Source organism: Augochlora pura, chromosome 10 (assembly GCF_028453695.1).
Source record: "Augochlora pura isolate Apur16 chromosome 10, APUR_v2.2.1, whole genome shotgun sequence".
NCBI classification, from domain to species: Eukaryota; Metazoa; Arthropoda; class Insecta; order Hymenoptera; family Halictidae; genus Augochlora; species Augochlora pura.
The window spans coordinates 1-13,443 of record NC_135781.1 but is presented as its reverse complement, the minus strand read 5'-3'; the positions used below and the strand labels follow the sequence as shown (position 1 = coordinate 13,443).

Sequence of the window (13,443 nt, the reverse complement as noted above, 5' to 3'; positions counted from 1 at the left end):
GGACCTACTCCTACACACCTTTCTTACTCTTAAGTTGGTGCACATATCCCCACCATTTTACTGCACTTCCAATACGCAAAGGATCCCGTCTCAGCAATGAGTCGTCAGCCAATCAGAACGATGGAAATTTCTATATCGAACCTCGGTAACAGATCAAGCTGCGGCTTGGAGGTATGCAAGAGTAAGACCCATTACTTTACCATCATGGTGACGACGATTTATTTCCTGCTGTTAACTAAACAAATATTTGTTCGATTTAGACTGATAAATCCTTTAATTTGATGAAATTATTAGTAGTACTATTGGTACATGTACTTACAATACCAAATTAAATTTCAACGAAGCATTAAGAAATGCTATAGATTTTTTATCGATATAGTGATAGGATTCGGTACTATTGAGTTACTTTTATAAAAACTGGAGTTTTGCAAAATACAGGGTATTTCAGTTAAATAGGATTTTTTTATTTAAAAACTGATCTAAAGGTAATCTGGAATTAAAAATAATTTATTTCCAGCTATTATTTTTGCAAATAATGTAATTTTGCCCGAAGTAATTATTTAAGTTATTCCATTTAGCTGAGGCACCCTTTAAACGTATATTCTATCACCTATACACTTATCTTTGTACGTGCAAAACAATGATTCATATTGGATAAATGGAATTTATACTGCGTACCCTTGTACAACTGTTCATCTTCTTGATTTCACTATATCATAACTTTTCGAATATCTATCTAAAGAAATTGATAGTAATTAAACATGCTTTCGTCTCACGCCTCTTTCACTTTAATTGAACCGTTCAATTAAATTCCAAAAGCTGTGTCAAACTCTTCTTGTGAAATCTAAAAATATTTCGATGAATTTAAATATTTGTCAGAGTAATGAAAAAATTCTATGTATTACGAATACCTTTTTTTTTTTTAGTTTTCTTATCAGTGCTATATCTTTTGCAAGCTCCTCTATATCCTGTTGACTTACTTTCCTTTTTTGCTTTTTTATTAAATTCGTAGATATTTCCTGTTTTATTTTTTTTCCTTTTCGTTTTTTACGATTCTCCTGCTTTTCTAGTTTCCTTTTCTTAGTTTCGGACCAAGGTTCAGTTTGTTTGCATTTACGTTTACACACCGTGGGCCATTGTCCACTAGTTTGAAAGATCTTCAGCTTTTCTAAACGATTATGTTCTTTTTGTTTATTTAAATAAGGAATCGAATTAATGTCAATGTTTTCTTGTTTAAACGATGTTGTATCTCTTCCTTTAAGTTCGGGCATTCGAGGCATACGTAACAAGCCAAAGCTCATTGCAAGTTTGCCTAGGTCGATATCTTTTAATCTCAATATTAGATTACATTCATGTTTATTGTATGCTTGTATATACGATACAAATGCTCTGTTAGCTTTGTCGAAAACTAATCTATCTCTCTTCTGCAAATCTCTCATGCATTTTAAACATTTTTCATGTAAAAGCATAGATGGTTCTACATGTATTTTCTTTAAATCCACCTTTTGATTTCGTTTAATGAAATCTACATATGCATCTTCTGTTTCCAGAAGGAATATCAGCGCGTTTCCTTCATTTCCAATCCTGGCGGTTCTGCCACATCTGGAAGGCAAAATGAATCTTAATCTAACCAATTTAAATAACTAAATTATTCGTTGTAACAGGTATTATATTTTAATTATTGCTACCTGTGCACGAAACTACTAGCCGAGCAGGGAGGATCGTACTGCAATACCCAATTGATTTCTGAAATATCTACACCGCGAGCCATTACATCCGTGCAAATTAAAACACCACTTTCGATACGACGAAACTCGTTAAATATTTTGTACCTCTTATTTTTCATTTTACCATGTATCGCAAGCACTTGAACCGACGGCAACATTCTAAAAATTCAGTATATTGTTAAATATATTCCTGTTTATATATATATGCGCGCATCAAACGACTCGTTTGTTTTTAATAGCAAGACAATGCCCGAGACATGCATTACTTGTTTAAAAGAATATGAGATATATACAAATTTTTAGTTATCATTACATTTGCAAACAGTTATTGGGGAGGCCTATAATGCTTTTCTCAGTCATCCAGAACAAATGAGTAAGTAACATAGACTACAACATAACTTACTCTTGAATAGCGTGACTAAAATAGTCTACGCAAGCACATGTAGATAAAAAGATCATGTACTTTAAATTAGTTCCCTTTTGTTGTATAAAGTCTATCATTGTAGAAAATTTGTGCTCTACATTTACAATTGTGTAATTATTTACTAAATTCGAAGGCGTTGAAATATTTGCTTTTTCTTTAACAGATACTAAAGCTGGGTTTCTCAATCCTGCTCTAATTAGCTGCTGTAGTTCTTTTGTTTGTGTTGCAGAGAATAAACCTGTTCTTCTGAAACGTGGCAAATAGCTTAGTATTGTATCTAGTGTTGTGGAAAAGCCCAAATTCAATAACCTATCTGCTTCATCTAAGATTAATATTTCCTGCAAATAAAATAATTAGATTTCCATGAAAAAACTGCAGCTTTCTGATTTTTATGTTACTTACCAATGACTTTAAACGTGCAGCCAAATTTATGCCTCTACAATTTGATATTATATCTTCTAATCTACCGGGTGTTGCTACAATAATATTAGCCCCAGTTTTAAGTCTTGCCACATCTTCTGCAATCGTTATACCACCAACAAGTAATATTTGTTTTAATTGTGGGAGATTAGTTAAAAATTTTTGTAGTACATCATATATTTGTATTGCTAGTTCTCTTGTTGGACTAATTATTATTGCTCCAACTTCTGTAGGTTTCCACGCTTCTTTTCGTTTCTGTTTCTCATGGAAAATAATTACTTAATTACAATCCTCCCTTTATATTGAATAAAAGATGTCCATAAAATAATTATTACATGGGAAAATAGTGTGTAGATACCTGCAAAATTTCTAATAAAGGTACTATAAAAGCAACCGTTTTTCCACTACCTGTTACAGCTTCCGCTGCAACATCTTTACCCTTCAGTAATAGTGGTATGGAAGCAGCCTGTGGGTAAGTCAACCAAAAGTATAAGTACTATTTGATATTTTATTGCGTTATTTTGATATCAATATTAGAATCTTGGTTCGTAAAACTACTTAAAGTCACGGATTTTATTGTATAAATTTTACCTGCACCGGTGTCATAAACGAGTATTTTAGTTCTTCAATGGTTTTCAATATGGGATCGCTTAAAGGTATTTCTAATTCTTTCCAATTTTGTGTTTTCATCGTAAATTTCGTTTGTCATTCGAATAAACGTATAAAAAAATCATATACTGTTATTGTAGCTTAACGTAACGATAGGCTACACTTTTTTGATTATTTTCGTTTTTAGGTTATGTTCGACAAAATGTACGAATATTCATATAACATGCAAGTACGTATGTAAAACATAAATACAATGTAACGGCTATTTCAAATGCTCGCCAGCAGAGGGATAGCTCTCTTGCTATTACCTGAACTTTGCTGACTAGTACATATGCAACCATCCAACCGTTATAACAATATCTCCGTATTGCCGAGCCGGCACGGCCCGCAAGATAGTGTAGGGGCCTCATTACACGGGAGAGTTGTTTCTGGCACACCATATACAGGGTGTATCGAAATTATTGTAACTCCAAGAAAAAGGAAAAACAGTAGCCAATGAGAGGCGGGCGCGCAAATTTTCAACATGTTGCTACACGATCGAGTCAGCAAGATGCATCTGCTTTGCTCCGGGGCGCGACGGAACGAGGAGGCTACGCACAGTCTCTGGGTCGCGTTCGCGTCGAAACGCTGCTTCCCTTCCTTTCCTCCGCCTGTTCTTCAATCAAGTAAATAAATGTAGGGCTTGAATAAAAGTTTAAGAAATCCATTTATTGGACGTGATTACAAAATGTCTGTGCATGTACTAACATGAGCGCTTAAAAAACAAAAAAGAGAACTTTAGTCTCTGCCATAAAAATATAAAATCCATGTACGTACGTATTATCCGTCCACGGAAAGATAGAACAGAGAAACTTGTAATACGGTAGGAGAGTCCCCCATCCTGGTAGATCCCCCAGCATCTCACTGTTGAAATCTATATCATCTTTTCGTGGACGGGATGTACGTACATACTAACGTATTGTGTACTTTGTACCTCTGTACATAGATTATATATTAATGGAGGAACATCGTTGAATTGCACTGTATCAAGTATTCGAGTGTCTAGACTGTCGACATCAAAGACGAAACAAACGGATAATTAGTTTCTAAAGAAGTCTCCCTTTGTACCACCAGTTTTTGAAATCAGCTCTATATCAGTTATCTTGAGCATGGTCGGAGCAGCTGCAAACTTGCACATATCGTAAACAGTTAGCGCCGCGATACTTACGGCTGTCAAAGCTTCCATCTCTACGCCAGTCTTACCGGAGCATCGAACTTCGGCTGTGATTTCTATCCGATTCGTTTTCTCGTTTAAATGAAGAAACACGTTTGCGTAGGATAACGAAACCGGATGACAAAGCGGTATCAAATCAGGAGTACGTTTCGCTCCCATGATTCCGGCCAATTGTGCCACGGACAGCACGTCTCCTTTCTTACAATTATTCTCCACTATCAATTTTCTTATCACTGTATCGATCTGTACGACACCTTTTGCAACTGCAACGCGTTTGCTCTCAATCTTCGAACCGACATCCACCATTCTCGCTTTGCCATCTTTATCCACGTGCGACAACGAAGAATACATTCTTCTTGTATTTGAAAATTTGTGCGAGCTGACAAATGTGCGCGGTAAATCCCCAGACGGGGTGTTGGCTTGCAGTGTGTCCTTACAACTTTTTCTCTTTAAGAGTTTCATTTTCACTGCAAGTATAAACAATCGATGTTACAGTTGAACTCCGCCAACAGTAAGATAAAGACACTGTCCAACGTATTAGAACTTCTTCTGTTGTACGTTCCGGTAACCAGCAGTTTTGAATTTGTAGTCATGTAAAATTCACTGAAGAAAATGGTTTTGTTTTCTTCAGTTTATAAGGGAGAATCTTAAAAAAATCGTGTTCAGTACATAGAAATCTGCAAAAGTTTTCACCTACTACCGATTACTGGAACGCAAGATAGATGTTGAACGATAGAGTTGTTCGAATTATCATCGATCACGTATTGAATAGAATAGAGCGATAACGTTTATACACAGACTTCTGAGAACACCAAAGAAACCGTTTAAACCTGTGCGTAAAATTTCCAAAATAACAATAAGATTGATTAACCCCCGATAAGTATCATCGGCCTGTTTTCCATCTTGGATAGATTGAACATTCCTGAAACATATACGTTATCGAATAGGATCATGCAAACGTTATCGCTTTGTATATTGTTTTTTCATGTTACAGATGAGATAATCTTTAACCCCTTGCCGTGCCATTTTCTTTAGAAGTTGCACGATTAGAATTTCTTCGATCGCACTAAATTCTTAGATGAAAAGGGAAATTTTATATTTATCGCGTGCTTATATCTAGTTGAATGTTTAAATATTGGTAACGAGAGAATAACATTTTATTACCAGTTAAAGGAACGGATGAATATTCATACCTAATAGCTTATTACTAGAAATCTCCATCGCGAGTCTGACTCGTTAAAGTACGGCAAGGGGTTAACGAACCATAACGAGAGATCTGTGATTAAACGTACCAGCGTGTTGCTTCTTTTTACGTCGTACCGCTACACCGATCATCTCCTTCAAACTCTCGTCAGACGCTCCACTCCGCAAAGCATCTCGTAGAGATACTTCCCCTTTTCCTTCGAACAAACAGACCTTCAAATTTCCATCCGCCGTTATTCTCAATCGATTGCACGAATTGCAAAAGTGCTCGCTCATTGATGTAATAAATCCGATCTGTCCTGTGAAACCCGGAACGTGGTACGCCTGTTCCAAAGAAATAGCATATTTCTCAGTTACACACGAATTAAAATTGCAAAATTGTTTAAACGAGATCGCAATAAACTGTTACGTACTTTGGACGTATCATTGTACTCGCTTGAAAGACGCTGTAAGTCAGGATACACGTTCCTTATTATTTTCTTCATTGAATCAAAAGATACCATCTTATTTTCGTTCCATTTGTTCCCTTGAAAAGGCATGTATTCGATGAAACGTACATCGACCGGACGATCTTTAGTCAAGTTAACGAAATCGATCAATTCATCGCTATTGAAACCATTCATTACCACACAGTTCACCTAAAGAATATGGATTGAAATCATTTGTCATCATTTACCAAGGTACATGTTGTTATTCAAAAAGTACTATTTTTTCTTTTCACCTTAACAGGATTGTAGCCTAATTGAATAGCCAAGTCTATCGCAGCTATAACTCTAGACCAACCTTTCCTACGAGTAAATTGTTCGAAACGATCTTCTTTTAATGTGTCTAGAGAAATATTTATCGCATCTAGTCCTGCTCTTTGAAGAGATGGCAATTGACGTGTCAATGTTAAACCATTGGTAGTAATAGCAATTTGTTTCAAACCAGATAATTCTTTCAACCCGGCTACAATAATTGTAATTGTTTCCAATATATTGAAAAATTTAATGTTCAAAGATTCAGTAAGAACAAAGATCACATTGTTTACCGATAATATCGACGATATCCTTTCTAACTGTTGGTTCGCCACCCGTTAGACGTACTTTGTGCACACCTTCTTCTACGAATAAACTTGTTATTTTAATAATTTCCTCTGTCCTTAAGATGCCATTCTTCTGTGTCAATGTAACACCTTCTGCTGGCATGCAGTACAAACCTATGTAAAACATAATACCTTCTATGATTACTCTACCCAAAGTTTGAAATTTTGACAGCTGTAAGAAAGCTTACATCGAAGATTACAACGTTCGGTGATAGAAATGCGTAAATAAGTGTGACGTCGTCCAAAAGAATCTGTAAGTCTATCATTATAATCGCTTTTATTCAACAATTTCCTAAATTGCTGTACCTGTAATAGAAATATATAGAGCTCAACCAAAAAGACACAGTTGTATTTATTCTGTAAATTATGATGGTACATCTATAACAATGAGAATTGTTTTTAAGTTTTCGAAAATGATAGATTATAAACAAGTAACAAAAATGATAAACAAATTTCAATAATGAACATGTACAATATACCAATACAGTATGATATTGAATAAATGGAAAATAAGATACACTTACCCTTGTCGATGCGTTTGACGCTACGGATGCATTCGTAAATGAATGCGCGCCACTGAAGTTTATTTTGACAATGTTAATTTTACGAAACATTTAAAGGAATTTCAGAAACGTTATTTAAAACAGGTCAGTGTATAACCTATACGTGATGTCCTATACGGGGAAAAAAAAATTATATTATGTAATTTTTTTCTTTTTTACTATCTCCGAATATGTACATACTTGTCTACACTGTGGCTTCATTAGAACTGTGTTGTGAGTTATCCACCTATCCCACTCATCTAAACCCGGAACAATCGAGATATATAATCGCTTTTTTCTGTCCTTGAGCTTGACAACATCTATCATCCAGTTAATTCGTGTCATTGTTACAAGTTACAATTCATTGATTCAAGTGTACAAAACATTGCCGCTATTTTGCTGTAACCAATCACTACGTACATAATTCGAAACTATGTTAGTCACGTCAAGTCACTGTACAGTTCACACCACTTCACGTCACTACTCTCACGAAAACACAGAGAATTCTTCTGCAACGTATGTATGTACATTGTATTACATATATGTACAGAGTATGTACCTACGTATGTGCATATGATATTTCTCAAGCATGATATCTGTGCATGCACGTATGCATTATACACGTGCACACGCCTGAACTGGTGAATTGGAAAACAAGGAAAAGAGATAAAGAGGGTAAATATGTTTCGCCGTACATATTTTTCTCGGACATATTTTAGTATAAATTTCAATATCGTGTACTTTTTATTTAGATAGTAATTGCTTTTGAAGGAAAATTTATCAGTTTGTAAAAATTAATCTAAAAGTCTAACTAGAATAATTATTTCGTTCTTGATATTACATAACTTATATTTTTATTCGTCGTTTCACATAATGATAAACGCTAATAATTCAATTGTCAAACTTGTTCTCCATTAATTTGTGTATAATATATCGTAAACTGGTTTTGGGAGATAATCGCTACACAAAGCCTGTATCCTTTCTTTACGGGAAACTGGTGTATACCTTCTCATTGGAAATGTTTTTATTATGCCATCTGTTAAAGCTCTAGTTACCGGCGTTAAATCTGCTTCTGGACCTTGTGTATATTTCTCAAGAGCCAACATTTCTTTCTGAAATAACTCTTGACCATATTCTTTACGAGTCTGCGGGTCCAACTGAGTCCACATATCCCTCGCTTGTTCGAGTAACGCGCTATTATCTTTTAACCATGCATTACCAGATACGTATTCACCGGTTTCAATAATTACCACATCCACACCCCACCTTCTCATCTCCATTCTAAGACAAGTTCCCCAAGCATCGACTGCGGCCTATTAAGTAAATTACATTTTTCAAATTATCTAATTGAAAAATTTTATCGATTCATGGAAAGTCTAATCGATTTTAGAAAACTCATTTACCTTAACTGCACAGTAAATGCCACGGACAGGGCTGGGTATACGAGCTAACAGACTGCTAACTAATACAACACGACCTTTAGACCTTCTGACAAGTGGTAGAAAGACCTATGAACAAAATATCACTGGTACCTTTGTGTCCTTAATGTATAAATTGAATACTCATATATCTGCATCAAAGTTACCTGGGTTAATCGTGCAAGGCCAATAAAATTGATATCTATACTGCGTTTTAATACAGCAGGAGGTACCCATTCGCATTCACCTAAGGTCACCCAAGCTGCTGCATGTACTAATGCCCATAAACCTAATACAACGTATACATATGTAACATGATTTTAAATGTAATTATGTAAAGTATAGAGTAAGTGTACTTATAAATAATTATAGCAAATAAGTTTACATACCTGGAGCACCATCTGGTAAATTCTCATTAATGTAAAGAAAAGTTGAATGGATGTCGTGTTCACTGGTAATATCTAACTGTAATATATGCAGCCTGCCAGATGTTTCCTGTTTTAATTTTTTCATTGTTTCATCATTTTCTGCTTTGTTACCGAATCCGGCAAACACTGTAAATCCCTTAAAAATATATGTATGCGGACATAGTATAGTACGAGTATAAAATGTTACTACTAACGATAACATATAGAGAGTTAATCTTACCAATTCGTCTAATTGTTTACTCAAGGTATATCCAACTCTCGAATCGCATCCAGTAATAAGTACAGCTTTTCCAGCAGCTGTTACCTGTACATTTTGTGTTAATAGATAGTTGCTCCATTAATAAGGAGAAATCTATGTTTCTATGATTAAACCTAACAACAATATTTTTACAGATTTTTCATAGCAAATTGTTAGATAGAAAACAGTGTTGCGTGAGCATTAGTTTATAGCTGTATTTAGACCATTCGCATACATACAGGCATGCATACATAGTCTGAACAACTTACCTTCAAGTTATGATAAAACAATGTAGATCCTATGGATATAACCAGAAGTAAGAGAAACAGTACAAAACTGGATGTTTGCGATATACCTAATGTATTGAGTATAGTTGCTAAGATTACTGCAACTGCATGAGAAAACGCGATTGGAAGAAAACATCTTTCTGCCAATTCCCACGTTTGACTGTCATCCGGTTCTTTATTCCCACTTGGTACAGGCATTTCTAACCGAAAGTTCTTTAATTTTTATACACATGCAATCAGCTCCATTCGAATGAGATTTGCGGTTCAGCTAAGAGCCCTAACTGGGCTAACTCAGAGCTAACTTTAAACTTAAAACAGTGTCCAGTCTCATTGATCTATATTTAACCACAGTGCTGTGTCTTAAATTCGGAGATCCTAGTAAGAGAAGTGCACGTGTTATCACAATAATTATAATAATTTCATCTTAGTACTATATTTATGATAGAAAATTAGCCTTACCAATTAATTGTTAACACATTTCGCTGTTTGGAAACAAATGTTAATATTCAAACATTTTTTATATGCCTGAAAACGTGTTGTGTTCTAATGTGAAATGTAAAAATAATTTATAAATAAATATAACTAGATAATTTACATTGCATTTACACTGTATTTACATTGCACGACTGATTTTCATTGGGTAGTAGAATTCAGTATATATCTATACTTGGTGGACATAATATGATTCCCGTTCCTTTCTCAATAGAAAGTTATCTCAAAATTATTATTCGGTTATCCTTTCTATATTTTATAAATATACTACATATGTAGAATATATGTATATCGAGCTATATGCTCATAAATGTATGTACATAAATATCTATGTATAATTGATGATTCATAATGAAAAATTATGTGCAATGTAATTCATTTGAAATTTATTGTATTAGATTATTATCGTATTAATATCGAAGAAATAACTTTTCTGTAAAGTAAACAGTTTAATAGTAATAAAAGAAGAATAATATTACATTTAGAGTGGGGTTGGTTATTGATTTCCGTATAGGTGCCATGTTGGGAGGGAATACGTGAGTGTACGTGAGACTGTCTCCTCTCAGTAGCACCGTACGCGATAGCCTACAGAGAATATAAATAGGAGGGGTAGTTGCACCATTGACCCAGTGTTGAGTTGACATACGGTCAGTTCAGTCACTCGAACGTTAATCATCTTTATAAGCTTTTCCAAATTTTTTATTCGTAATCTGTACATTGTTAAACATCGTAAAGAATCTCAGTAAAACTCAACAATCTAATGCAATCCAAACCACTGCCCTTTCTTACCTACGTTCCAACAACCACACGACTTTTTACCTAGTGCGTTTAAGTATCGTTGTAACGTTTTTCTAACGAAAATTCTACGAAGATTCTTTGTGTCCAATTGACAAGTTGACATTTGCAAATATAGTGTTGCAAATTGATTTGATGATACTCGCCAGCGTTGATAAAGTAATGTGCAACGATAATCGAGCCTTAGTAGCAGTCAATTCTTTTAATGAAAGTATACTTTCGATGCCAGAAATTTAATACATATATAGTTGACCTACATTTGTTTCGCCTAGAAAAACATACTGACATCCCAGTGAGTTGTTTTAAGATTTTTCTAACTTGTAATTTGAAGCAGCATGTCGGAAACAGCAGGAATATCACAGGGGCTGGGCAATCCTTACAAAATTGTTGATCATGCTAGAGAAAAGCGTAAAGGCATCACTGCGTCTTCTCTGAAAGAGTTAACTAGTATTGCAAGAAGTCGTTTGTCGTTGCCCTTGGATGCAGAACTCACAATAGTTTTAGAACAAGATGGTAATGTAATATGATAGTTCACTTTGATTCAAATTTTCCTTGATGCTACTGTACAAACATGGATATTGTTAACATATCTTTTAATCGTTTCTTCTTTTGTAGGCACAGAAGTAGATGACGAAGAGTATTTTGCAACATTAGAAAGAAACACTAGTTTAATGGTTCTACATGGAGATCAAAAATGGATAGCAGCTGGAAGTAGTAAAGCTGCTTCTCGTTATATTGTTGTGGATGATGTTGACAACATAGAAAGTGGTTTAAGAGGAGACGAGTTGAGAAGACATAGACCACCGATAGAACCATTGGTTTCATCGTTGCACGGTGACCCATCGCATATATCGTTGCTAGGTGGAAGCGATTTAGAATTATTGAGCGATATGGATCCAGACAGTTTAGCCGATATAGTACCAGACAGGTAGATGAAATCAAATTTGACAGATGTTTAATCAATGTAATTTCAAGAGGGTATCATTACTCGTTTGACAAATTGTTTCAGAATCTTCTTGGAGCAGTTGAAAGAAGCTTCGGGAAGATTTTTGGCTGAAAAGCGGCAAGCACAAGAGTCTATGGCTCTTCTTCAGATGTATGCGAGTGGCGGGGAGATGGAGCGAGCGTAGGCCATGTGGGGGGTGGGCGCCCTCACATTGGCCAACATGTACCGAGTGCGACGTCGCATATTTTACAAAGGTCGCCAACTACAACAGACACTAATCCTTTTCTGGAATTGAGCCCATATAACACATTCATAGTGCAATATTCTATTGCGCTACCTTCTACCACCATGTACCATTCATGAAATTTGAATGTTTGCATCAATGGAAATATTGAGTCTTCTATTTGAAAAGATACAATGAGAATAGACAGAAATGTAGGAACTAAAAAGTTCCTATGTCTGGCGGATGGCCGAAAATTATTTCTGAAGTATTTGCAAGTATCTACTAAATATGTGAACACATAAATTTATTAGCAAAAAAGGAAATCCATTGAAAGTTGATGCTTGTCCATATTATAAGTTAATATTCTAACAGTATGTATAGTTATACTTTACATTAATAGTAAATTATTTTTAGCATCTTCCTTTTTATTTTCTGCAAATCAGTGGCACAAATATGCGTCAGTGTTACTTATTTTTTGTAGAATGTGGCATAAGGAATTGCTTTCCTGTAACATGAGGTCTTAAATACACACGCATAGTCGCGTACAATGCAATTTAGCAGTTAAATAATCTGAATGTATCACGTAAACCAAAACTATATAGAAATATTATGTCAAAGAAAACACTCCGTCACGATGTTGTCATATCAGTACTAGCAAAAGGACGACACGTTTGGTTTATGAACTTTTGTACGTAGATATATTACGCCAAGCTTTAGTTCAACGAAGATCGATGAAATGTTTAAGACTGAATTTATAGAGAAAGAGTGCATCCCCATTACAATCACCAATTCATTATACACTAATTTTAGTGTTGTAATAGAAGAGAAAAAAAAAACAATATCAGCCTTTGATACCAAACGAAGTTATGCATTTAATAAAAAAAAAAAGAAAAAAAAGAAAGAAATTACAGGAAATGGAGGAAACAAAAGTGCGCAAAACTTGTGTTTCTGAAAAGATTAGACATATGCAAAGTAAGTCATATAATAAAATAAAGATTATGTCGTTGTGTCTGTACTTATAATAAGGATGAAAAGATAACTTCTTCGTATTCTAAAATACTAACCTATCATCTAGAATCTGTAAAAACAGTATCATGGATTTGTCGAATGGCAGCAAGTCCTCGTTGCGCTTATGTTTACTCTTTACAGAAACATTCTTATTAAAATATCGTGACATTCTTTGATATATATACCTCAATATCTGTATATTATGAAATAATGTCCAGATTTATTGTCATTCGGATATTTAAAATGCAACGATCCAGCATGCGAATGCGCAAGTACATTTCAAATTTGTTCTGTACGTCGTGTTTTACAATCTTTCTTTACGATATATCGGAAGAAGCAATGTTTTAATTAAATTTTAAGACGCGCTAGGAAACAATTAATATATT

General features: G+C 34.7%; 4 protein-coding genes across 14 annotated transcripts; 1 reads left to right on the top strand and 3 right to left on the bottom strand.

The window, feature by feature from the left end:
• Nucleotides 1-107: 107 nt before the first annotated feature.
• Nucleotides 108-3,770, bottom strand: LOC144476160 (putative ATP-dependent RNA helicase DDX55 homolog). 5 transcript variants are annotated; one of them, XM_078192796.1, is made up of 9 exons: nt 3,489-3,744; nt 3,163-3,337; nt 2,930-3,037; nt 2,554-2,832; nt 2,131-2,489; nt 1,689-1,886; nt 912-1,602; nt 679-844; nt 108-235 (listed from the first exon to the last, which is right to left on the bottom strand). In XM_078192796.1, exons 2-8 carry the CDS (start codon nt 3,259-3,261, stop codon nt 806-808), a joined length of 1,773 nt encoding a protein of 590 aa, XP_078048922.1. In that variant the 5' UTR covers nt 3,262-3,337; nt 3,489-3,744; the 3' UTR covers nt 108-235; nt 679-805. The 5 variants fall into 5 exon arrangements, with proteins under 5 accessions (XP_078048922.1, XP_078048924.1, XP_078048919.1 ...); XM_078192798.1 differs by having other exon boundaries at nt 2,554-2,826; nt 3,163-3,770; XM_078192793.1 differs by lacking the exon at nt 3,163-3,337 and having other exon boundaries at nt 3,489-3,770.
• Nucleotides 3,771-3,867: 97 nt separating this feature from the next.
• Nucleotides 3,868-7,579, bottom strand: Mocs1 (Molybdenum cofactor synthesis 1). 3 transcript variants are annotated; one of them, XM_078192800.1, is made up of 9 exons: nt 7,424-7,579; nt 7,205-7,354; nt 6,869-6,986; nt 6,627-6,794; nt 6,318-6,544; nt 6,010-6,234; nt 5,686-5,920; nt 4,423-4,860; nt 3,868-4,341 (listed from the first exon to the last, which is right to left on the bottom strand). In XM_078192800.1, the coding sequence occupies exons 2-9, from the start codon at nt 7,292-7,294 to the stop codon at nt 4,259-4,261; spliced, it is 1,584 nt and encodes a 527-aa protein (XP_078048926.1). In that variant the 5' UTR covers nt 7,295-7,354; nt 7,424-7,579; the 3' UTR covers nt 3,868-4,258. The 3 variants fall into 3 exon arrangements, with proteins under 3 accessions (XP_078048926.1, XP_078048925.1, XP_078048927.1); XM_078192799.1 differs by having other exon boundaries at nt 3,868-4,860; nt 7,424-7,576; XM_078192801.1 differs by lacking the exon at nt 3,868-4,341 and having other exon boundaries at nt 4,854-5,315; nt 7,424-7,577.
• Nucleotides 7,580-7,771: 192 nt separating this feature from the next.
• On the top strand, nt 7,772-13,437 carry LOC144476166 (DNA fragmentation factor subunit alpha). Of its 5 annotated transcripts, XR_013494981.1 has the most exons (5): nt 10,346-10,907; nt 11,212-11,393; nt 11,496-11,808; nt 11,890-12,420; nt 12,531-13,437. XR_013494981.1 is itself a non-coding variant. In XM_078192808.1 (4 exons), exons 2-4 carry the CDS (start codon nt 11,216-11,218, stop codon nt 12,008-12,010), a joined length of 612 nt encoding a protein of 203 aa, XP_078048934.1. In that variant the 5' UTR covers nt 7,772-7,897; nt 11,212-11,215; the 3' UTR covers nt 12,011-13,437. The 5 variants fall into 5 exon arrangements, 4 of the variants coding, with proteins under 4 accessions (XP_078048934.1, XP_078048935.1, XP_078048933.1 ...); XM_078192808.1 differs by lacking the exon at nt 10,346-10,907 and adding an exon at nt 7,772-7,897 and having other exon boundaries at nt 11,890-13,437; XM_078192809.1 differs by lacking the exon at nt 10,346-10,907 and adding an exon at nt 7,802-7,897 and having other exon boundaries at nt 11,215-11,393; nt 11,890-13,437.
• Nucleotides 7,918-10,242, bottom strand: LOC144476163 (D-beta-hydroxybutyrate dehydrogenase, mitochondrial). Its single transcript, XM_078192804.1, has 7 exons — nt 10,053-10,242; nt 9,576-9,968; nt 9,289-9,372; nt 9,030-9,204; nt 8,808-8,929; nt 8,626-8,730; nt 7,918-8,535 (listed from the first exon to the last, which is right to left on the bottom strand). Exons 2-7 carry the CDS (start codon nt 9,789-9,791, stop codon nt 8,137-8,139), a joined length of 1,101 nt encoding a protein of 366 aa, XP_078048930.1. The 5' UTR covers nt 9,792-9,968; nt 10,053-10,242; the 3' UTR covers nt 7,918-8,136.
• Nucleotides 13,438-13,443: the final 6 nt, after the last annotated feature.